The sequence below is a fragment of the Salvia hispanica genome, chromosome 5, assembly GCF_029641045.1.
Source record: "Salvia hispanica isolate PSC_SH4W2 chromosome 5, Shi_PSC_v1, whole genome shotgun sequence".
NCBI classification, from domain to species: Eukaryota; Viridiplantae; Streptophyta; class Magnoliopsida; order Lamiales; family Lamiaceae; genus Salvia; species Salvia hispanica.
Window position 1 is genome coordinate 47,723,246 of NC_142696.1, and position 24,056 is coordinate 47,747,301.

The 24,056-nt window shown below is 36.3% G+C and overlaps 3 protein-coding genes across 3 annotated transcripts; all 3 read left to right on the forward strand.

Annotated features, from left to right (window-relative positions):
• The first annotated feature begins 2,066 nt into the window (after positions 1-2,066).
• On the forward strand, positions 2,067-6,737 carry LOC125186112 (putative transcription factor GLK1). Its single transcript, XM_048082430.2, has 8 exons — positions 2,067-2,319; positions 2,453-2,535; positions 3,803-4,126; positions 4,433-4,573; positions 4,789-5,121; positions 5,193-5,240; positions 5,373-5,498; positions 6,228-6,737. Exons 3-8 carry the CDS (start codon positions 3,815-3,817, stop codon positions 6,375-6,377), a joined length of 1,110 nt encoding a protein of 369 aa, XP_047938387.1. The 5' UTR covers positions 2,067-2,319; positions 2,453-2,535; positions 3,803-3,814; the 3' UTR covers positions 6,378-6,737.
• Positions 6,738-7,774: 1,037 nt separating this feature from the next.
• On the forward strand, positions 7,775-16,770 carry LOC125188218 (26S proteasome non-ATPase regulatory subunit 2 homolog A-like). Its single transcript, XM_089059490.1, has 25 exons — positions 7,775-8,034; positions 8,147-8,247; positions 8,714-8,834; positions 8,933-8,992; positions 9,861-9,928; positions 10,416-10,458; positions 11,113-11,178; positions 11,368-11,406; positions 11,496-11,578; positions 11,978-12,092; positions 12,271-12,345; positions 12,975-13,133; positions 13,340-13,447; positions 13,538-13,642; positions 13,726-13,866; positions 14,017-14,121; positions 14,219-14,440; positions 14,617-14,730; positions 14,813-15,028; positions 15,395-15,454; positions 15,552-15,665; positions 15,753-15,838; positions 15,948-16,056; positions 16,193-16,371; positions 16,445-16,770. Exons 1-25 carry the CDS (start codon positions 7,924-7,926, stop codon positions 16,518-16,520), a joined length of 2,676 nt encoding a protein of 891 aa, XP_088915616.1. The 5' UTR covers positions 7,775-7,923; the 3' UTR covers positions 16,521-16,770.
• Positions 16,771-17,630: 860 nt separating this feature from the next.
• On the forward strand, positions 17,631-23,022 carry LOC125190901 (uncharacterized). Its single transcript, XM_089058175.1, has 17 exons — positions 17,631-17,787; positions 17,875-17,964; positions 18,077-18,188; positions 18,403-18,430; positions 18,671-18,769; positions 18,868-18,934; positions 19,033-19,067; positions 19,199-19,273; positions 19,355-19,450; positions 19,663-19,726; positions 20,465-20,518; positions 21,010-21,095; positions 21,203-21,263; positions 21,356-21,420; positions 21,643-21,748; positions 22,045-22,133; positions 22,616-23,022. Exons 1-17 carry the CDS (start codon positions 17,722-17,724, stop codon positions 22,776-22,778), a joined length of 1,356 nt encoding a protein of 451 aa, XP_088914301.1. The 5' UTR covers positions 17,631-17,721; the 3' UTR covers positions 22,779-23,022.
• The last annotated feature ends 1,034 nt before the right edge of the window (positions 23,023-24,056 follow it).

Here is a 24,056-nt window from a genome sequence, read left to right on the forward strand (position 1 = left end):
TTAAGTTTTAAATTTGCATGAACTAATGTTATTGCAGATAAAAGTAGAACAATATTAGCAAATGTCTCATATATACAGTATATAACGTAATGGTAGAAAAAGAAGGATATTGGGTAACTTTTTTATTGTATTTTTTCAGAAGAAACTTTTATTTTTGAGTGTAAAGAAGATTGTCTTTAAAAAAACTTTACATAGATAATTTAAAAAGAGTAATGATGAAATCAAGAATTGTTGTTTGATTTTGAATCATTAACATTGGGGAAATGAATATTCCTTGTCGCATACAACGGAAATGGAAATTCACACATGTGAATTATACATTATAACGGTTCTTTGTATGCTAGAATTGTTTAATGAATTCTCAATTTTATTCATTGTAAATTAAATTTTGAACCCTCAATTTTATTAAAAAAACTATAGTGGAGTATAATTTATCAAGTATCCATACTCCATTTATCCATTATTTATAACAGAAAGTGGAAGAACAAGTACGATCGAGAATTATACATGAAGAGAGACGAAAAGATAGAGCAAATGAAACAGCAATACGATGCATGCGAGCAACCCCTCATCGACGGTGCAACACTGATCGCTCCGCTCGTACATTCTCCTGGTCCTTATATAAATATTTGTTGAACTTCTATTTGAAACACTATTGATATGCACCCTCAAAAAGTGTGTTTCATACTACTTTGCATGATTTAAAACTTTATTCATGCAAATTATTTTAAAATATTATTATGGCATTGTTAAAGTACTCTTTGCTACTAGCTATCATCACTAAAAGATTGCTTAATCATTTGTTTCATTTGATTACTTTTTGTGTTCTCTCTTTAATACTTTATTTTCATTATCTTTAAGACCTCGTTCTTTCAAATGTAATCTCTTCATTTTTTACAAGTAATTTTTAGTCGAATTTCGTTTGAATTACGTACTACTAGTATTTAATTTTGTTAGTACAATAGCACAAAATGATGCATGAGACTTTCTATAATATATACTCTAATTTAACTTTTTATTTCACACTCTCTAGTCAAAAGCCATATCGTTATAATCGCAAAATGAAGATTATAAATACATAACAGGAAACGAATAAAATAAATAGAATATTGAAATTTAAAATACACTATCAAATATTAATGCTGACAGCATACTCTCGAAACGTCATAAATCAATGTGTATTTATTATTTTCAAATTGATTAACTTTATTATGGAATAATATGATTTAATCTTATCATTAATGTGAATGAGCTAACATTTATACTAAGGCGAATAGTCAAGCATGCGCCGTTGACATTTTTACTAACAATATTGATAAATATGACTTACGAGTATATTATGTAGATTATTTTTTTTAAAAATAAAGTAGTTTATTTATTAAACGCAATTAGAGGTGCCCACGGTTCAGGAACCGACAGTTACGGTTCAGAACCGCCGGTTCCGGTTTTGGAAATTGTTGAACCGGAACTGAACTGCGAGGGTGTTTTGCGGTTACGGTTACGGTTCCGGTTCCAAAACCGTCGATTTCGGTTCCGAACCGGCGGTTTTTCACGGTTCCAAACCGCTAATTTTTTGCGGTTCCGGCTTGATTTCACGGTTTTTCGGCTGTTTTCGCGGTTCTGGTACGGTTTCGGTTCGAAAATTTTTGAACCTGAACCGAACCACGGTTCAAAAATCGACGGTTTCGGTTCGGGTAAATTCTCACGGTTTCAGTTCGGAACTGTAACCGACCGTTACAGTTTCGGTTTTAACCGCCCGTTCGATAAACCTTGGGCAGGTCTAAACACAATCAATAACAAATTTAGGTTGAGAAGGGGGATCCGATCTCTCATCCAATCATTTCCGTTATTCCCTCGTCATTCATTGCCAGCATCGAATTATCATATGACCGTTGGCTACTAATGCAAATGCGACATTCTTTTACTATGTCCGATTCTATGAGTTTCGTTTTATGAATATATATGTCATAAAATAAGCTTTTAACTTTTTATCACCTAAAAAAGGAAAAGAAAAAATGAATGATAATTATCTATAAGTGAAAATAAGAAACTGAAGCCACAAATAACGTAGTTATGATCACAAGCTTTTTGCAGGCACTCACTCATTCTCACTCATAAACTCATTAATGACTGTTAGCTCTCAGCAAAGAGAGAGAAACAGCGAAAAGCGGAGGAGGCGATCAGAGCCGCGCAGCGCGCACGTGACCGATCTCTGCTGAAATCGCAGCTCGCCGATCCACGGAAGCGCCGCTCGCCGCTGCTGATTTCGACCTGCCGCCGCGCGCATGCCGTCGGAGACGGAAGAAACGCGAGGATCTCGTGAGTTTTGAGCTGGATAATGTTTTGTGGCGTGATTTCAAAGTGTCTACTGCTTTTGATTTGGAGTGGAAGTCGGTGCAGTTTTTTTTTTTCTTCTTCTTATCGATGAGTTAATTGGTTTTTCTGATTTTAGTGTTTCTGTGAGTCGGAGAAGTTGGCGGCGAAGCTGCGGAGTCTGATCCTCGACGGCAGCGAGTTGAGCTTTGAGAGCATGAGGTTCGTAGTTCCTTAATTTTGTGTTTTGCAGCTCATTCCGGCGAGAGATTTGTTGTTATGAGTTTATCTGAAATTGAAGCTGCGTAATGTGTTGTTCTATTGGAGTTTATTTATCTGAAGTTAAGTGCTTCTGTACCGATAATCACTTCTATGGAATAAATGTTGTGCAGTTAATGCTTATCAATGTTGATAGGAGGTGCAATTTAGAAGAATATTAGGCGTTTATGAGCCTTAATTAGACAAATACCGATGTATTGCAGATTTGCAGTGTGTATGTTGGTTTTTTATAGCTAAGAAGGATATAGTGAATATTCTTCTCTTTAATTGTCCCTAATTATTTAATTCCCAATAATTTTGGAACATTATGATAATATTATAATCTCTTACTATTCAGCATACATATACTTCATTAGATGTAGCGTTGTGGACTTGGTGGGAGGAGTAAAATGGAGTTTCAAGGATGTGAACGCATGGGGATTCAAAAGGTCTTATATAAAGAGAATAGCGAAACTAAAGATTTCACTAATGCATGGGGTCATTAATTGTGTTTCTAGGGCTATTATGTGCATTGGAAAATCTGTGGATTTGGCATCTATCTTTTGTGACTACATCTCCCTGTCATTTAAATCGGCAGGACATATGAATTCAATGTTTGTTTCTCTAACTCATAAGGGAAATTAGGCCATCCGGTCTCGTGTGCTTGTTGTGAAAGTTTACTGGAATCAAATTAAGTATAAAGTCAAATTGGGATTTCTGAGATCCAGTTCTTTATAATTCAATGACACTAGAAATAAAAAACAGAAAATAGGAGGAAAGGAGATTGATTTATAGGCTATAGCTAATGCAGTTTAGCATCTTTCTACCAGAAAGAGAATTGATGTGCAACCTAGTTTATATAGCTTATAATATCAGCAGCAATGTAGAAATTTCTATTACTATTATGGAAAGAGAAAAAGATTATTTTTTTATTAGATATTTTATTGAATGTTTGTATGCAGCAAATTTACTTTATATAGCTTATAACATCTGCACTAATGTAGTATCTACATCATTATGGGATAACGCACTTTAAGTTTTTCATGTGTAAACTACCATGGATGTATAAAATACTGCAGAATGCTTTGTGTCCATCAATGAGTAAAAGTGAAAGACAAAAGCTTGATGGACAGTTAGTTTCTCAATGAAACGTAATGAGTTCTTACCTTCTTCTGTAATGGGAATCTGCTTGACAATGCTGACCTATTGTTGGGATCACCAAAATATGCAGCTGGACTTGGAGATGGACCGAAAAGTTTGTGCTCAAATCTCTTCTAGTGCTTGTGACGAATCGGAGATGAGTTCTAATGCTACTGGATCTGTTCAAGTTGACATAGATGATGAAGGAAATATTCTTATCAAAGAAGAAAAGGCTCCTGCCGCTTCTGCCTCGGCATCAGCCTCAAATCATGGTTCGGGGTCAAGCATAATTCAGGAAGAGGAAACTGTGAGTGTAAAGGAGAAATTGGTGGCTAATCTGTATCCCAGAAAAGTTGATAAAGGAAGAAAGTCATCAGCTCATACAAACAGTTCTTCAGGGAAGAGGAAAGTGAAGGTAATTACAAGTAATCTAAAAAAAACTAGTATAACTTATATTCAAACAGTTTAGGCTCGATATATGATTTTTTTTTTCCTTATTTGGAAAACCGATACACATTAAATTGCTTCTACCAACTTAATTTCCACAATCATGCTTGTGGAGTATGACATGGCACATTTACTATCACCATCTTAAGTTTGGTGGTTTTATGAACATTAGTTTAGGATTGATGTTGGGCTCCAGTGAGTGATGTAGGCTGAGTTGCATTCATTTGACTTTTGGAAAGAAGATGCTGAATGGCTTCTCAATTTATGTGCATAGGTGGATTGGACACCTGAGCTGCACAAACAGTTTGTTCAAGCAGTTGAACAGCTTGGCGTGGACAAGGCCGTGCCTTCAAAGATTCTTGAGCTTATGGGAACTGATTGTCTTACTCGCCATAATATTGCCAGCCATCTTCAAGTATGCACATACCTTTTGCTTTTTACCTTCAAGTATGCACATACCTTTCCAGAAACAGGATGCATCAACTCTTAATCTCATTTGTAAAATGGTTTAGTTTGCAGTTTTCCTTTTTCCTAGGCTAGCCTACTATGTTGGCTAATTTCTTATATTTGTCACTTTTTTTCTGGCTAATTCAATAATGTGTAGTCAAATGAGTTTCTCTTAATTTGCAGAAGTATCGATCTCATAGGAAACATATGCTAGCTCGAGAAGCAGAGGTAGCAACCTGGAGCCGAAAGAAGCAGCTATACAGAACCACAGGGAGCACAGGCAAGAGTGATGCAAACTCTTGGGCTGTACCCGCCACGGGGTTCCCCCCAGTGACATCAGTGTCTCGTTCTAGACCCTTCCATGTTTGGGGTCATCCATCACCAAACCAATCGTTGGTTTATATGTGGCCTGGTCATCCAGCCTCGTCACCTTCTCCTCCTGCTTGGGGTGCTGGTCATCCTCCGCCACCATCTCTACCTGGGGACCCTTCTTTCTGGAACTGTCACCACCAAAATGTAAGTTCATCACTTATATATTGTTCTGTGGTTACTCTTCTGGTTCTAATGGCTCCTTTCGACATATGTAGGTTCCTGCACAAGGAATGCCTTACTATCCCTCTCATTTTCCTCAACCGGTAACTACTAATAACATACTAGTTGTTTGATTTTCAGTGGCATCACTGTGGTTTTTCGTGTTCATGTCTAATCTGAAAGTGCCGATTCACATAAATGATGATATGTTTCCATTTGACCAAACAATGATGCAGACATTTGCAACTCCACCGGTCCAAGGACTACCACCTTCTTCTATGTACAGAGTAGCACCAAGCATAGGTGTCCCTGTCGGCCTAACTGGACAAAAACCGGTACAACCACTAATGGAATCTCACCTGGTGAGATTTTTTTCTTCAGCCCTTTACTTCGCATCACATTCGTTCAAAAGTAATTCTAAGATGGTCGCTGAAAAAAGGCATCGACTGAATCAGTTCATTGGCTCTTTGTTCTAAATGCTGTTAGTTTCTTTCTAGCTTTCTGACATCCAGTAAGACTGAATGTAGCGAATTTAACCAGTGAACAAATTGTTTCCAGCAGTAACTAAAAAACTTAGACGAACCTAATGATCACAGACAAAACTAGGAACAAAGTGTCTCATGATTTACTTTTATGTAAAGACTAAATAGCCTACACTTAAGTGATTAGAAGGTAAAACTAAACTAAACTAAAGAAGAATTAAACAAATAACGCTTGATTGTAAAACTGAACTAAAGAAATAAAATCATTAGCAAGTAGCAACCTTCATCCAGGATCTTCCCATGAACAAAGTTTAAATCGAGGATGCTTATTTCTTCTAAACTTCCGACTTGGTTCTTTAACTGCGTCATCCTAGCATTATTGTTACTATTGTGACTCAAGTATCTACACTATGGTCTATTTACATTATATTTGAATCTTGTAACACCACTAGATGATGCATACGTACTAAATCTTTATCCGTGTCACATGTAAGTGGTAACTAGATGTAGTTTGAATCTATCATGGCATTACATTCGATGCAAAAGCTTGAAGTATGTTGTCAATATTACCTTATGTTTCTGACTCCACAGTCATAAATGTTGTGGCAGTCTACGGAGAGCATAGATGCAGTTATAGGGGACGTCCTATCAAAGCCATGGCTGCCGCTGCCACTTGGGCTCAAGCCCCCATCCACAGACAGCGTCGTGGTGGAGCTGCAACGCCAAGGAATATCAAAGATACCACCAATCCGTGCTTAACCAGAAGTTCGTACGATCTCTCCCATGTTACCTTAGATGGAAATTATCTCCGTGTGCATAACTTGTCTCCTCAGTCCTCCTCCGTTCTTAGTTTTGTCTGCCTGACGAGTTGAATCGAGCTACTCCAGCGAAAGTTCTTATATGAATCGCGTGAGCATAGAGCGTGTTCGACGTCGACGACGTGACATAATCTTTGGCACCAGATTCATATGAATTTTCCATATAAGTGGAAGTATGGAAGTCGAATGTTGTGAAAATATTTGTAAATGAGGACACTCTGTGACTGGCTTTAATCCAACAGTAGTCTCAACTGAGGACACCATGCACTTGCGTGGGCCCCCTTGCTCTGTTTTTCTCTCACATGTTTGAGATCCACACATTTGTTCCATTTTATGCACTTCATTATCTCTAAAGATAAAATTTGATTTGGTTCAAAATTGATCGTGCACATGTATGTATCTTTTAAAAAAATCGTATAATACTTATGACCAGTGGCGAATCTAGGAATTTATATTCGGGAGTACGAGTAGTCGAATAGGAATAGGGGTACATTTTAATATAAAATTAAAATTTTCTATATATATATATATATATAATAGTACTAAATAAATAAATAAAAAGGGGGGGTCACTTGAACCCCCTGGTTACCACCTCCCTCCGCCACTGCTTATGATAATTCGCTGCAACAGCACTCGGTCTTGCCCCATGTTCGACCCCCTTTTTTGGTGTTGTTGTGAATGCTCTCCCTTGGTTGCGCCTCATGTTAGATCCATTTTTTTCGTGTCGTTGTGAATGCTCTAATAAAGGCATTTTCAATCATTTATACCAAACTCAAATCCATTTTTTGAGCGTATACATGTATGTATCTTTTAAGAAATCGTATACTTTATGATACTCCGCTACAACAGCACTCCCTCGGTCTCGCCCCATGTTCAACCCCCTTTTTTTGGTGTTGTTGTGAATGCTCTCCCTCGGTTGTGCCTCATGTTAGATCCATTTTTTTTTTCATACAGTTGTGAATGCTCTAATAAAGGCATTTTCAATCATTTATACTAAAACTCAAATTCAAACTTAAACTCATTTTTGAGTATATGTGTCACACCAAAAACTAATTTTACATCAATCATTTACACCATTTTTGAGTATATGCTTTATATTATTCAATTATTTTTTCTCTTTCGAATTTTATCAATTATATATTAAAATTTGTGTAATCTTCAAATAATTTTTTTTATGAACCTGAGGGAGTACATTATGTATATATCAAATCACTCATGATTTTCCAAAAGGATGGAATAAACAGCAAAGCCCAATCTTGGTTTGAAAGTAAAAGTTGGGCCGTCGTAAGTAGCCCAATTTTGCATCTCCTTTTACACTAACTTCACACTTTGCTTGGCGAAAAGGAAAGCTTCTCTCTCATTATTTATTCATATACACTCACTCCCGGCTTCGTTCAGCTCAATTTCATTCGTCTAGGGCTCAAGATTGCTGTGTCGATCCACAAATTGTGTTTCTCTATCAATTTCTCGGCAATCTAGCACTACACATGGCACCTGCGGAGCCTAACAGCAGTGGCGGAGCCACCCAAGGACAGCCGCCGGTTAAGGCGCCGGCGAACGACGCCAAAAAAAAGGATGAGAAGAAGGACGAAGATCTCGTAAGTTTGTAGAAATGATTGTGTCACTTAAATGAGCTCGGAATTTGGCGCCGATCGACATTTGAAGCTTAATTCATGGATTCATGCCCCTCCCCTTTGTTTTGTGTTGTAGTCGGAGGAGGACTTGGCGTTGAAGCAGCAATTGGAGCTGTACGTAGAGAGAGCACAGGATACGGATCCTGGATTGCAGAAAGTTGCGCTAGAGAGCATGCGGTGAGTGGTCTTAGTTAATCTATTCAGAATTGAAGTTAGCTGGATGATTTTGTAAACTTTTAGCTGTGCTGCAGTTTAGTGCATTGCCTAATTGAATTGGAATTCTCTCGATTCAGTTAGATTGACATCAACCACTACGTTTACAGCAACAAAGTTGCATACCAGAAATTCCTTACCAAATATTTGAGGATTAGATATAAGCTTATGCTGTTACTTGCTTTTCAAAAAAGCCTTATACTGTTTGTTTTTTAGTAGATTAATCCTTTTATTTTTTACCTTTAGGTAATGAGCTTCAGATTTTCAACTTGCCTTTTTTCTAGTATTAACCATGCAAACCTTAAAGTATGCAAACCTCGCATTAGTTTCTGTCCCTAGTTCACACTTTGTAACATTTCCATGAACTGAGTTTTGCTTCAGCATAGAACAAGTTGTTTGTGGATGCTTATAGTTAATTTTTATTATCTAGGCAAGAAATTCGTACTGCGACCAGCTCTATGACTTCAGTGCCCAAGCCACTGAAGTTCTTACGGCCTCATTATGGAACTCTACAAGCACACTACGAGAAAATGTCAGAATCAGATTTGAAGGTGATAGTTATTGATTTTGTTTTTTTTTTTCTTTCTTTCATGCTCACAGCTCACCTCGTCTCCGTTTATTTATCTTTTGACTTTGTTTGCTCCTTCAGAAACTGCTTGCGGACATACTCTCTGTTTTGGCCTTGACAATGTCCCCTGAAGGAGAAAGAGTATGTGGCATTTATTATTTGGTGCAATATAAAATAGTCTATGGTTCCTTTTCCAGCATATTAGTGCCTGTCTTTGGTGTCACTTATTGTCCCTCTGGCAAGCTTCTGGGACCTCTAAAAGACTAAATTATTCTATTTGCTGTTATGAATGCTGTTTTATTCCTTCATTTCTGATCAAACTCCATTGTTCAGTTAATTTTGGTTTTTGCTTGGCTTAAACCTCAAGCTGAGGTTCTTATTGAACAAATGAACAGCATATTTACTTTTAGTTACATGTGGGAGTCAGAACTATGTAAGCTAGAGCTAGTGAAGAATCTTTACCGCTTCTTTTTAGCTACAGAAGCTGTAAAAGAAATCCATTTTGGAATTGAAGTACTTTTGTAAGCTATATTATTACATATTGGATGCTCAGAAGAATCTCAAATTATCTCTGGTTGATTCTACTCATGAGTGTCATCATTGTCAGAAATGTTTTATTTGTTGGATATGGTCACTGCCTCATTCTTTATGAAAATTACATAATATATAATATTTTCTGTATGCTGGTGTAGAGTGTTGTGAATTTTAACCAAAGAAATTACAGAGACTTACTTTGAATTCCCAATTTCATACTGAGAGGAGAGCCAAAAGTAAATGGTGACAATTTACGAATTTTAGATTAATTTTCAAATTCTTGGATGGTAGTAGGAATATTACTTGACAAAGCTTGGGTCGAGTCCTTTCAAGTGCATGAATGAACCTTATGTCTAAAATAGTGCTCCTAGAAGTAGCCTGAAAATGTTTCATCACCTATCATATCTTTCTAATTGAAATGTCTGCTGTATTGCATTCTTCTGTGTAACCATCATTTCAAATTCATTAATTTCAGGAGAGCTTGAAATACAGATTACTTGGTTCTGATGGTGATATTGGTTCATGGGGACATGAGTATGTCAGGTGAGGATTTACACTTCTTGTTCTTATTATCTAACAAGTGATGATTCTCCTGCATGATAGCAGAAATTTCAACTAGTGCATTCTACATAATTATTTCATCCCCCGTCAGAATGCTTTTTATACTGCTGCTAAAGATTTTATGTGAGTATGGAGTACGATAATCTTCATTTGTAAATTAGAAGTTCATTGGATTCATTTGGGACATTTCTTAATCACCAATTTCTAAATCTTTACATAATGTACCATAACACATATCTTCTGGCACAGTTTATTTATTGCATTCCAACTGTAACTCTTCTTATCTTATACTTACATGAGACATGTAGAGCATATTACCATTTACTGTCAATGATTATATGTGTGTGTGTGTGTCTGTATTAACTATAAATTCAATTTGGCTTGAGGTTATTATTTTTCTTATATACTAGCTGAATATAATCCCAAAAATTGTGTATGAGTTCAGTCTGAAGTTATGAATGTGTTGCAGGAACTTGGCTGGGGAAATTTCTCAAGAGTATTCAAAACGACAGGTGATAACTTCTACACGTGATTTGAGGAAAATGCTTATTGCTTGCAAAAAGTTTGAGCTTCTTCCCTTGCATCTCAAAAGTATAATCGCAAATCGATTCTAAATTGGTTACCGATTTTCTTTAGTACATAACATATACTCCCTCGGTCCCCAATAGCATGCAACATTTAAGTTACCCAAAGTTATAAGAAAATGGTTGGTAGATGTATTTGAGTTGATACTTGATAAATGGTATTGCAAGGGTCCCACTATGTAGAAATGTTTTTGCTAAGAGTGCTTGTAAGCTTGAAATGTAAAGTAGACTCTAAAGGCAGGTTCTAAAATGGAAAGTGGTATGCTTTTAGGGTAGAGTCGATTAGTCGAAGACCAAATATAGTATTTATTGCATACTAGTTCGGGACACAAGGAGCATGATCTACATTACATATAGTCAACATATATGGTTAATGCATTAAAATGTTGATAGTTAATGGATATAATATGATACTATCACTTTCCATGTATAGTAATTGAATTTGGGAGGAAACATTTACTATTTCTGTATTTTAAGAAGCCTTGTGATATATTTGTACACCCACATATATACGTTCTGATGAATATACCAATTTGGAATGCTAAACATTTTCCATACCTTCTAAATTTCCATGTATTACAGATCGAAGAAGCACCAATACATGATCTAATGGACCTGGTGGTTCAAATTGTTGCGTTCCATATGAAGGTATACTAAATTTTTTACTCTTTGTGAAACAATTAATGCATAGCATGGTAAGTTAGAGGACTTTGTCTGGGGTAGGCAGTTCATCAATCTAGAAAACATGGAGATTTACATTTATTAACGTGATGCCTTCATATATGCTTCTCACTCTTGTGATATGTATCTAAGCATGGAAATTTTATGTATTTGCAGCATAATGCTGAGCCTGAGGCAGTCGATCTTCTTATGGAGGTATTGTAACCATCTTTTATAATTGGATTTTTGATGCTACTTCTAAACAACTTTATATGTGACTAGAAGTTTGGCCTATTTACTATCAGGTTGAAGATCTTGATCTGCTAATGGAACATGTCGATAGTGCAAACTATAAACGGACATGCCTCTATCTTACTAGTTCAGCAAAGTAAGTGTGTTGTCATGCCTATAGCTTGGCTTTTGGTTTTGTTAATTCTGTATGTTAATGCTAGGGTGTTGTTATGTTTTCAATGGAATCAAGGTTACACAGAACTGTCTTATTTCTCCTGATGTTGGAGTTAGTTCATAAGTCGCACTTGTCCATTATTACTGCCTATATTTTAGAATAAGTATGATATGTGGGTGTATTGTTTGGTAGCTGAGCTCTGATAGCTAAATTTCACTCGTTAACATTGCTGCTTTTTATTTGAAAAAGATTCCACTGAAATTCTGCATCAGGTGACCTTATAAGTTAGTACAGCAGACAGCCGTCTCTTCCTTTTGATAGCTAATTACTCTTATATGGTGATGATTGCTCATTGCAATGCTGCATATCGAAAATTTCCAGATATCTTCCCGGACCAGATGACATGTTAGTTTTGGATATTGCACATTCTATCTATATGAAATTTGAAGAGTATCCAAGAGCACTGCAGATTGCGTTGTATCTCGATAACTTCCAGGTTCATACTTCTGTATTTATGAGATATTGTAGCAAATAAAAAATTATTGGGATCAAACTTAGTAACTTTATATTTGTTACGAAATGAAAATTCCAATATGATATACTTAACACATTTAGTGGAGAAAACTATTATCAAATTTCCGCATTAGTTATGTTGACTGGGTGCACCATTGCAGTATGTGAGTGAACTTTTCCAGCGTTGTAAAGATCCTCTGAAAAGGCAGCAGTTTTGCTTCATCCTGGCTCGCCATGTAAGTTATCTTGAATTTGGTCTTTCAACCCAATTATGCTGCCATCAAAACTTCCCCTTTCTCTTTCCCCAATCCCATTTAGATTTTTCTTCTTTTATGCTGTTTTGGTGTTGTCTTGGTTAAATGGGTGCATGGATAGAGTTCACATCTTGTTTCTAATATTTGGATAAGTAGTGTCCAATCGGGTAGCTTGTAAGGGCTCTGCCAATAGAATGAATAATGTGCCGTGGTGGTGGTGCACATATTTTGTCATACAAGCTTTTGCCATGTAAGTTTAGTTTTGTTATGATTCCTTTGTAAGGTGGTTCGTTTGATCATGTCCTGCAAGGATACTTTTCTTTTGCCATTATGGGGGTCACACTGAAGTTAGGTGTGGAGGATGGAAACTGGAAAGTCTAGTTGATGATAGTTTGGTGCCCCACTTACTTGATTTTATTTCATTGTCAATGCATATCCTCAATAGTGCATGATTTTCTGAGATTACACTCACTAAAATGAACTTATGTCAATGCGCAAAAATGTAATCTTGTTACTCTTGTTATCCTAAGAGAGAGGCACTGTTTTGCATTTAGTCTCACCTGAATTTCTTCCCATCAGTTACAATGTGCTAATGGTACTGTCATGTGCAGGGTGTTTCTTTTGAACTTACTGAAAGCATGATTGCAGACGATGGAGAAAGGTATGCTTTGCAAGAGATCATCAACAATACCAGATTGAGTGGAGGCTATCTAACACTTGCTCGTGATATTGAAGTCATGGAGCCCAAATCTCCTGAGGATATATACAAGGTAGACTCTCTTTAGCATTGATGTTCTGTTAGCTATGATTGTTGCATCATGCATTTATTCTTGACTTGTCGATAAACATCCAATATTAATATGGACATACCCCATGCTGGTGCTATTGTTTTATTTATTTTCCATATAGTTCCTTCAAGATGAACGTAATGCTCAAAATAATTTGTTTGTTTCTATATTTTTTGTTGGCTTGGCAGGCACATCTAATTGAAGGCCGTGGTAGTGGTGGGGGAACTGTTGATTCTGCCAGGCAGAATTTGGCAGCAACATTTGTTAATGCATTTGTAAATGCTGGTTTTGGTCAGGTTCGTATAAGATTGCATGTGCTAATCGCAAGGGAATATTTTCCTATGTTTCTTTTATGCTGAGTGTGGTGTTCCCTTTCGCCTGTGAAGGATAAGTTGATGACAGTTCCAGCTGAAGCATCTAGTGGTGGTTCTTCGTCAAGCTGGCTCTTCAAAAATAAGGAACATGGGAAAGCCAGTGCTACAGCAAGTCTGGTGTGTCTCTACTCTGTATTGCGCTCTTGCTTTTTATATTTTCTCATTTGGCCGGGCTAATCCTTCTGTTTGAACTTCTCTAGGGCATGATTATGCTTTGGGATATTGATTCTGGACTTGCACAACTGGACAAGTATTTCCACAGTCCTGACACTCATGTCGTAGCTGGTGCATTACTGGGAGTTGGGATTATAAACACTAACGTCCAGAGTGATTGTGATCCTGTAAGTTGTAAAGAATTTTTGCAATACAAAATCTTCTCCAAACGAAATTGAGGAAATACATTTGTATTTAGTGTTAATTTATAACCACTATGCTACTAAATATGTAATTTAATTTGTTCCTGAGCTCTAAAATGTTATATGCTTTCTCAGGCATTGGCACTATTGGCGGAGTATGTGGAGAAAGAAGATGCTTCGATTAAAATAGGTGCAATAATGGGTCTAGGTCTTGCATATGCAGGTTCTCAAAATGAGCAAGTGGGTTTTCTTTCTCTCACTTTTCATTCAAATTGGCCGACCAAAAATTTATATCCCTGATTATATGCAGTTTATCTAATTTTTATAACATTATCAGATACGTAGCATATTAATGCCCCTCCTCCTAGATGGAAGATCATCTGTTGATGTGATTGCATTTGCTGCTATTGCGTTGGGCCTAGTATATGTGGGTTCTTGTAATGAAGATGTTGCCCAGAACATTGTACTTGCATTGATGGAACGAAGTGAGGCAGAACTGGGGGACCCCTTAGCTCGTTTCTTGCCTTTGGGCCTCGGTCTGCTTTTCTTAGGGAAGCAGGTAATCATTATCTCCCTCCGTGCTTAAAAATTAGCTACCCCGTGCCTCTTCGCCTTCCAATTAATAAAACTTGATTATCATTAGGGACCATTCTGTATAAAACCGGAAAGCTTCTTGTTCTGTCTTCTTTAATGCTCCCTTTATAGTTGCTAATATTTTATCTCTATATCTGACAGGAAAATGTTGAAGCTACAGCTGAGGTTTCAAAGACATTTAATGAAAAAATTAGGAAACACTGTGACATGACCCTCCTATCTTGTGCATATGCAGGAACTGGAAATGTTCTGAAGGTAACAAATTCTTAATGTTGGTTGGACTGAGGATGAACTTTGCTCCAATGTCTATTATTTTACCAAATTGCATTTATCACAGGTGCAACACTTCCTGGGTCAGTGCGCACAACATCTTGAGAAGGGCGAATCCTACCAGGGGCCAGCTGTTCTAGGAATTGCTATGGTAGCAATGGCTGAAGAACTCGGGCTTGAGATGGCCATTCGTTCACTGGAGCATCTTTTGCAGTACGGGGAGCAGAATATTAGAAGGGCTGTTCCATTGGCACTTGGTCTCCTTTGTGTATCTAATCCTAAGGTAATATGCTCTTGGTGTCTCCAGGTGTAAGAACTCAAGGATGGAATTCTATGCTCTTATTAGAAATGATTGTATGGATCTGCTTCTTTCAACCCTAGAAAATGAACTAATGGGTTATTGTTGCTTGACCACTTGTATATGATAGCATCAGCAATAGTTACTGAACTTATATAGTGCAGGAATCCAAATATGTTTATGATGTGGACTAACCATTATTGATAAATTTGTTTTATGGAAGCAATTTCTGAAATGAATCTTACGATTGTCCGGGAAGTTTCATCTAGAAGGACCAGTCTTCCTAGACTTCCTGTTAGTGCTTGTATTGTTATCTACTTGTCAAATTGATTTGGTGGCTGTTTTGGACAGGTCAATGTCATGGACACATTAAGCAGGCTCAGTCATGATTCAGACTCGGAAGTTGCAATGGTTATATTAATCAGCCTGTTCATTATTCCTTGATATTTCACATTCTGTGTGCTAAAAACCTTTGTTTCTAAATACGCATGCCTTCTTGATGTTACAGGCTGCCATTATTTCTTTGGGTTTGATTGGTGCCGGGACCAACAATGCCAGAATAGCTGGAATGCTTCGCAATCTGTCAAGCTATTATTATAAAGATGCTAGCCTTCTTTTTTGTGTATGGGCTCAATCCGACTGTTTGAACAATTCTCCTTTTTTTTCACGTCGAAATGCAAGTATTTATATTATAGATTCTAAAATGCAGGTCCGCATTGCTCAAGGTCTTGTTCATCTTGGCAAAGGGTTGTTGACTCTTTCTCCTTATCATTCTGAACGTGCTCTCCTGTCACCGTAAGTTACATATCGAAAATTCTATTTGATTTTGATCATTCCCTAGAGCCTGAAATAGGAGGCCTATTGGAAGATAATAATCTTGGCTCCGTTTTATGCCTTCTACCAGGACTGCACTTGCTGGACTTGTGGTCATGCTGCACGCATGTCTCGATATGAAGGCTATAATCTTGGGGAAATATCATTACGTTCTATACTTCCTCGTTCTAGCCATGCAGGTAATCCGAATAATGATGGATCCGAAGCAATGACGGCTTCGTATTCTTTTTGGTCCCATTCTTCTCCGTTCTTCCCCTTCCTCAGCATCACTATGCTATTTTTCTAAACAAAGCTGTCTGTCTCACTCACCCACAGCCAAGAATGCTGTTGACCGTGGATGAGAACTTGAAGCCTCTCTCTGTACCCGTCCGTGTTGGCCAAGCTGTTGATGTCGTTGGCCAAGCAGGTCGACCCAAGACCATAACCGGTTTCCAGACCCACTCAACTCCCGTCCTTCTGGCTGCTGGTGACAGAGCCGAGCTTGCAACTGAGAAGTAAAATTTCATCTATATTTTTCGTTTTTCGTCCTCTACCTGAACTGCACACTAATGTCGGATGCTTTTGCAGGTATATTCCCCTTTCGCCCATTCTCGAGGGCTTTGTCATCCTGAAAGAGAATCCAGACTACAAAGAAGAGAGTTGATAGTTGATCCTAAATAGGGTGGGCAATGGTTCAACGTCGCCTATTACCTCGTTTAACCTTGCACGGGGTGCAGAACCGCGTGTCCAGTAAGAAGTCTGGATGAGCAAAATGGCAATTTGGTGCTATTTTTATTGTTTCATCTATTTAATGCTGGATGGTTTTATACTAACTACACCATTTTTGAATATTTACACACACTGTAACTTAATTTCAGCTTAGGGTTTAATAGATTATATACATGTTCTCTCCATATATGATTTCTTATGTATGCGTGTGTGAATAGTCACTTGCAACTTACAACCTCTTACATGTATCCAAAATCTTGCATTGTAAAAGATGATAGATTCCAATGTGTTCTGTCAAAATACAAAAATAAATAAATTTAAATGTTATATGAACGTAAATATCATATCATATCACGTACGAGTAACTAATAAAATATTCTAGTCTATAAAATACTTGGTTCTAAATGTCAAGTGAAAAAGAACCCGGTGATTATAATCTAAATTAAAAAGTTATACATATATCTAAAAAATACTTGATTCTAAAAAGTCCAAAAAATGAAAATGGATCTTGTGATTATATCTTGATCCAGAGATTGGTAGTTACTCTAATTTACCATAAAGCAAAAAGAAACTAAAATGACATGCTACCTCCGATGTCACATTTATTTTTTTCACTCAGTTCTGTAAAAATGATAGTAATAAATAATTAAAATGAAAAATAATAAAGTAAGAGAGAGAATAATGTAAAGAAGACTCTTCTTTATCTTATTCTCTTTCTTATTTTACTATTTCTCGATTTTAACTATTTATTATTATTTTTATAAAACGAGTGCAGAAAAATAAATATGACAATATGCGAGACGGAGGTAGTAGTTCATAGACGCTAATGAATTTCACTCTAATTTAGCAAGAAGGCAAAAAAGAAACTAAATTAACATGAGGCAAATTAGTTATTTTAGTTGTAGTGTTTTAAAATGAATTAAATTTATTTATTTTTAATATAGAAGATTAGTAGTAGTAGTAGTGAAACTTAATTAACAATAGAATTTTTAATCCATTTATAAAAATCAACTAATTAATTAATTAACAAATAGCGTGGCGGCCTCTCTGTGTGTCTCTTTCCTTGGGGTTTAGATTGTCTCTAGGGTTTTTGAGCTTCCACTTCCCACACCCAAATTACAGACGCACTTCACACAATGAAGGTGAAAGTAATTTCTCGCTCTACCGATGAATTCACCCGAGAACGAAGTCAGGACCTTCAGGTTTTCTCCATCCCACCACTTTTCCTAATGCCAATTTTTTTGATTTTGCGATGGGGGCAAATTGATATTTTGGGGGTTTTTTCGCAGAGGGTGTTCCGCAACTTTGATCCTACCCTTCGCACCCAAGAGAAAGCAGTCGAGTATGTTCGCGCTCTCAATGCAGCTAAATTAGATAAGGTGGCTCTCTCCTCTGATATTTGGGTGTAACAGTTTTTTTAATAAATATTTGCAGCTCAATTTTATGATTAGATGAGTAAATGGCTGAAATTTGGGCTCTTTTGTTGCGTAGATATTTGCGCGTCCTTTCATTGGGGCCATGGATGGGCACATTGATGCGGTTTCGGCGATGGCTAAGAACCCAGCTAATTTGAAGTGGCTTTTTTCGGGGTCTATGGATGGAGGTATGCTTTTGTTGCAACTTTCTATGTATTTTGATATGTTGTTGTATAATACGAAGGAATGAAGCAAATTAAAGATGAGGATAGTTATTGGTTGATTCAAAAGAAATTGCTTGATTTGTTCTTTGAAGGTGGAAAATGGTGTTTAAGCATTTTTATAAGTGATGAGATGTGTTTTTATTAGAAACTAACACTCCTACTTTGTTTCCATCTACAGATATTCGTCTTTGGGATTTGGCTACTAGGTAATGCAAACAACAGCCTCTGACTTGTTTCATATATTAACTAATCTTGGGATAACTATTTAGATTTCCCTTTCTTTCCGCATATGTATTTGTAGCATGTAGATATACTAATATCTTAAGTGTAACATTTGGTCAAGTGCATTTGTTGGATGCTTAAGAGAAACCTTTGCATATTAGTTAGCAGATGGCTGATATTTTAGTTGTTTATGCCTTGAAAATGTATATTTGCTGTGCCATCAGGCAGACAGTATGCCAGTTTCCTGGTCACCAAGGTGCCGTACGGGGTCTGACAGCATCAACAGATGGTCGTGTTCTTGTTTCATGTGGGACTGATTCCACGTAAGGCTTTATATCTGAATGTCTAAAACTGTTCAAGTTTTGGTTTAGATGGGAATTCTTATACCTATACAATGTTGGATTGGTTCTTCACTTTTCAGTGTCAGGCTCTGGAATGTTCCCCTTCCTACTCACGCCCAAGATGATTCATCGGATAACGAAGCCAAGGTTAATATTTGTTATTTATCTTTTCTATCATCTCAGTTCAAATACCAGCTGATCTTCTGTTACCTAAACAAGTGCATTTGGATTTGGTTTTCTGGCAGCCACTAGCAACCTATGTTTGGAAAAGTGCCTTCTGGTAAATTTTATTTGTTTTATATGAAATGTCTTACGTGACTTCACAACTATGCATAACATAATCTGGTTTTGCTTCATAACACTCTTGATTTAAAACACTTCTTGTCTCCGTCGTGTATTATTCTCTCTCAGGGGTGTTGATCACCAAGAGAATGGGGAACTTTTTGCCACAGCTGGAGCTCAAGTAGACATATGGAACCACAACAGGTTTTTAAGTGCCTTCATATGTATGTTTTGTTATTTGAAAATGCATTAGGTTCCAACACATTATATCTCTTTCACAATCAGGTCTCAGCCAATCAACACTTTTGAATGGGGCAAAGATACAGTTATATCTGTGCGGTTTAATCCAGGGGAACCAAATGTATTAGCAACATCAGGCAGGTCTGCATTTTTCATGACTGCAGTATTTTATTCAGATATCTGTAATGTGCTCTCTAACTAACTTCCCTGTGGTGTAAAAGTCACTATTCATGCATGAAAAGTATTGTATGCATAGTTATTGACGATGCAATGTTCACACAGACTGAGTTTTGACAAGATTGGCATGTGATTTTAGGTAGCTATATTAAAATTTTTCACCTTTGCAATTGCAGTGATCGAAGCATTACTATATATGATTTACGGCTGTCTTCTCCTGCAAGAAAGATTATTATGCAGGTTAGTGAATTGAATTTATTTTGTCTGTATGTGAACAATACTTTTTGTTTATTACGTGACATATCCATGTTTAGAACTTGCTGGAGCTAAAATATTTTTGGGCTTATATAATGAACTCATTAGTTGCTATCACATTTTATTATAGTTAAGAATTTACCCTAGAAATAGAAATTACTTTTAACTAGCTCCATTCCTAGTTCTCCTTGAGTGGCATTGTCTGTTATTGGAATATTGGGTACTGTGTTACTTTTTTACGCTGAAACAGCATATAACTTGAGTTCCTGCAATGACTTTATCGCTAATATCTACTGGCATGTTATAATATTTTAATTTTAATTGTTCTAATAATAAGGTTTCTTGCATTAAGACTAGTTGATATGCCTGCATCTTCCTACAGAGGTATCATTCTCTACTAGCATTTATTAGAAGTTAAAAGCATTTGGTAGAGAGCCAACATATTGTCTCTCTCTTTAGGGTTTGGAAGAGAGCTCTGCATTGCTTGATTATTGGCCTGAACTCAATTGTTTTTTGATCTGAATATATGGATCTTATAGACTTGTACTGCTGAAGAATTGAATGTTAAGCTGCGATTTTATGATGGTCACGTCGCATTTAGCAATCTGTTTGTTTACCTTTTGTTTTTTATGGATGCTCATCGGCCTAATTTTTACATATATTATTGCATTTTATTTTAATTAGTTAATTACATTTCCTAAAGATTTGTCTCGTCTTCCACAGACAAAAACAAATTCCATAGCATGGAACCCAATGGAGCCTATGAACTTTACAGCTGTAAGCTAATTCTGCAACTACTTGTCTTCCTTTTCTCGTGTTTTCTTTTGATGCCCATTTGGAAACTAAAAAAGGCTTTGTAAATTTGAATAATAGCAGCTAAATGTTCACAAGAAACGAAAAAGTGTGTTTTATACCTGGGTGGGAGCTCTGCTCTTTTTACCTATGGACTTCGTTTGGACTTTGTTCTTTACAACCTGCTGCATGTGTCTTCTCATGCTGCATTAGGATGCTGGCTTCTTACGTGTTATCTGGTTTCATTTTCATCATTTTCTAATATATCTTTGAGGCAGTAGTAGAAGAAATGCTATTGATATATACACTTAATTGCAGTGCATCATATATTATTCAATTTCTCAATAAGCATGTAAAATTTGGTGGGAATATATGCATTAAAAACTTAGAGCTTGTTTTCCTTGATTCCTTCCATGGTGTGAAACTATACGTTTTGAACTGCTATGATCATAAATTAAAATATCATGTCAATTCAGGCAAATGAAGATTGCAATTGCTATAGTTATGATGTCCGAAAAATGAATGAGGCGAGATGTGTGCACAGAGATCATGTTTCTGCAGTGTAAGTCTCAACTACTAATTTCTTACAAGTCGTACTAATTTTTGAGGTTGTGATTTATTATGCAGTGCAAACATTTTGCTTTACTAACTTTTCATGGCTCATCACAGAATGGATATTGATTATTCACCAACTGGCCGTGAGTTTGTAACTGGATCTTATGATAGAACTGTAAGAATTCTGTTTCTTATCTTTATTACTTGTTGAATCGTTATATGTTCTTTCTGAGACGCATCTTTTGATGTCCCCATTGCACTTTGCAGGTCAGAATATTTCAATATAATGGTGGCCACAGCCGAGAAATATATCATACTAAGAGAATGCAAAGGTTAAGGACATTGAGAACTACTAATGTTGAATCCTTCTTATACAATTACTATGTGTTTTATGGAAAATTTCTATCGTAAACTATGAACTATGATTGGGTTCCTTAGATGACAAACTCACTTAGTGGCTAGGATTTATGCTTATGGCTTCATACCATGTCAGACGGTATATCTTTTTCTAACATTAGATGTGTCCTAATCTGTTTATTTTTCCTCATCTACAGGGTCTTTTGTGTTAAGTTCAGCAATGATGGAAGCTACATTATCTCTGGTAGTGATGACACCAACCTTCGACTTTGGAAGGCCAAAGCTTCTGAGCAACTGGGAGTTGTATGAATCTCTTCCTTCACAACTTTTAATACTTTCTTTTCTAGACGCAATTATCCTTTCCTATGCTGTTGCAACATGTTGAATGTATTTTATTTCGTGCTACAATTTTCAATCTCAAATATGGCATGTTTAGTTTCTATAGCTTATACCTGGTAGTTAATGGTCATCGACTAAACTAGATGAAGTAATAGGAGTGCTAAATAGTGGGTTCATGTAGTCAAAACGGGGTGTCTTTTGGTCAATTCTGCAAGCCAGAAGCCGTTTCTAGTGTAACTGAATCATTTGCATGCCTGCAGCTTTTGCCAAGAGAGCGTAAAAACCATGAATACCTGGAAGCTGTTAAGAATCGCTACAAGCATCTTCCTGAGGTCAAGCGCATAGTCAGGTACATTCAGTTTTATATAAATATCTACAAGTTTTTGTAGAACTATAGTTTGTGGTTGGTTCTAACTTTTAATAGAGTCAAATTTATTTTCAAGAGGTGAAAACTCTTCCTGTTGCATTTTAAAATGTAGGAAAGTCATACATTTGCTCTCTTCCAGAAATTTCCACTATGCATTTATTTCTCAAAATCGATACAAGAATTGCTGTAGTAAAAATGATATATGATCTGCATTGAAGACACCCTACCCCATACTGGTTGATAGTCATTCATTCGGGGGTGACGTACAGACTTGTCTGTTCCTATTATTGCACTTATTTAGATAGTCAAGGGGCAGTGAGAAAGATGGAAAAAGAAACGGCATTGCTTCTCTCTTCATATGTGTGTCTCCATTGTAGAACTATTGACCACATGTCCAAATATACATATAACCCGTCTTTCTTCTTTTTGTGTCTCGCTTATTATCCTTAATTGTGATGCTACAGGCACAGGCACTTGCCCAAGCCAATCTATAAAGCAGCTTCTCTGCGTCGCATCATGACTGATGCCCAGAGAAAGAAAGACGAGAGGAGGAGAGCTCACAGCGCCCCGGGCAGTATCATCAACAAGCCATTGCGTAAAAGAAGAATCATCAAAGAAGTTGAGTGATTTCTTGGTCTGATGCTTCACATGTGGATACACACCATTGAAGAACATTATAAAGGTTGTTGATGGGGAAAAGATCCTCTCTATGCTGGAAATTTTCGAGCCCATTCGGAAACTAACATACGAGTGTAACAGGTCTATCAGATGAGCTTATAATCTTATACTTCCATGGTGAACACCAATGCCACAAGTAAAATTTTGATCCAACTTTTTTCACTCATTCTATAGAATGCATTGTTCTGAGCCATCTAGGTTCACATTTTTTTATAAGTATATTTTAATATTTATTATACTTAACTTGTTTTCGGTTATATAACAAGTTAAGTATAATAGTGCTACAAAAATAATAAGCTCTTTCACTAATTATATTTTTTTACCAAGACTTTTTCACTATTACTCGTGGAAAATAGTTTTATAATTATATAGGTAATGCTAATTCGTAAAAAAGGGAAATCCAAATAAAAAAAAAAAAAAACTCACATTGAATTTCAAATAAAAAAATCTGAAATTTTGAAGTGTTGTAATTATAGGGGTGGGTCGATATGATATATCGTATCGAAAACGTTGTATCGTGTATTGTATCGAAAATATCGATATGAAAGAATTTCATATCGTTATTGTATCGAAAGTTTCGATATTTTAAATTTCGATATATCGAACTTTCGATATAAAATTTTTTCATATCGTTATCGTATCGATATTTCGATATATCGCACCGAAATTCGAAATATCGTTAAATATCGATATATATCGAAATTTTCGATATATATCGATATATATCGAAAATAAAATATCGATATATATCGAAAATTTTCGATATATATATATATATATATATATATATATCATATTTTCGATATAAAACGATATATCGCGATATAAGGAAATTCATATCGTTATCGTATCGAAAACTTACGATACTGTATCGTATCGTATCGAAAATTACGATATATCAAAAATTCAATAATTTTTCGATAATTTTCAATACGATACGAGCGATATATCATGTTTTCGGTATTTTTTCCCAGCCCTAGTTGTAAATAGAGATTTTTAGTCAATAAAATGGATGAAAATATTAAAAAAAAAATAAAGATCAAAATGAGATCTTTATTCTCACTTACTTTAAAGTCAATTGACAATTGAAAACTACTCCCTCCGTCCCCGATTAGGAGTCACGGTTTGACCGGGCACGGGTTTTAAGAAATGTAAAGAAAAGTTGGTTGAAAAAGTTAGTAGAATTCAAGATCCATCTTTTTATATTGGTTTTATAATAAAATGTGT

Bases quoted from the DNA above. Each gene is read 5' to 3' on its own strand.
- LOC125186112 (XM_048082430.2), top strand. From the start codon at position 3,815: ATGGACCGAAAAGTTTGTGCTCAAATCTCTTCTAGTGCTTGTGACGAA. The intron at 4,127-4,432 runs GTAATTACAAGT...TTATGTGCATAG, and splicing joins CAGGGAAGAGGAAAGTGAAG to GTGGATTGGACACCTGAGCT. The intron at 5,122-5,192 runs GTAAGTTCATCA...CGACATATGTAG, and splicing joins GGAACTGTCACCACCAAAAT to GTTCCTGCACAAGGAATGCC.
- LOC125188218 (XM_089059490.1), top strand. From the start codon at position 7,924: ATGGCACCTGCGGAGCCTAACAGCAGTGGCGGAGCCACCCAAGGACAG. The intron at 11,407-11,495 runs GTATTGTAACCA...ATTTACTATCAG, and splicing joins CAGTCGATCTTCTTATGGAG to GTTGAAGATCTTGATCTGCT. The intron at 13,643-13,725 runs GTGTGTCTCTAC...GAACTTCTCTAG, and splicing joins CCAGTGCTACAGCAAGTCTG to GGCATGATTATGCTTTGGGA.
- LOC125190901 (XM_089058175.1), top strand. From the start codon at position 17,722: ATGAAGGTGAAAGTAATTTCTCGCTCTACCGATGAATTCACCCGAGAA. The intron at 18,935-19,032 runs GTTAATATTTGT...GTTTTCTGGCAG, and splicing joins CATCGGATAACGAAGCCAAG to CCACTAGCAACCTATGTTTG. The intron at 20,519-21,009 runs GTAAGCTAATTC...ATGTCAATTCAG, and splicing joins AGCCTATGAACTTTACAGCT to GCAAATGAAGATTGCAATTG.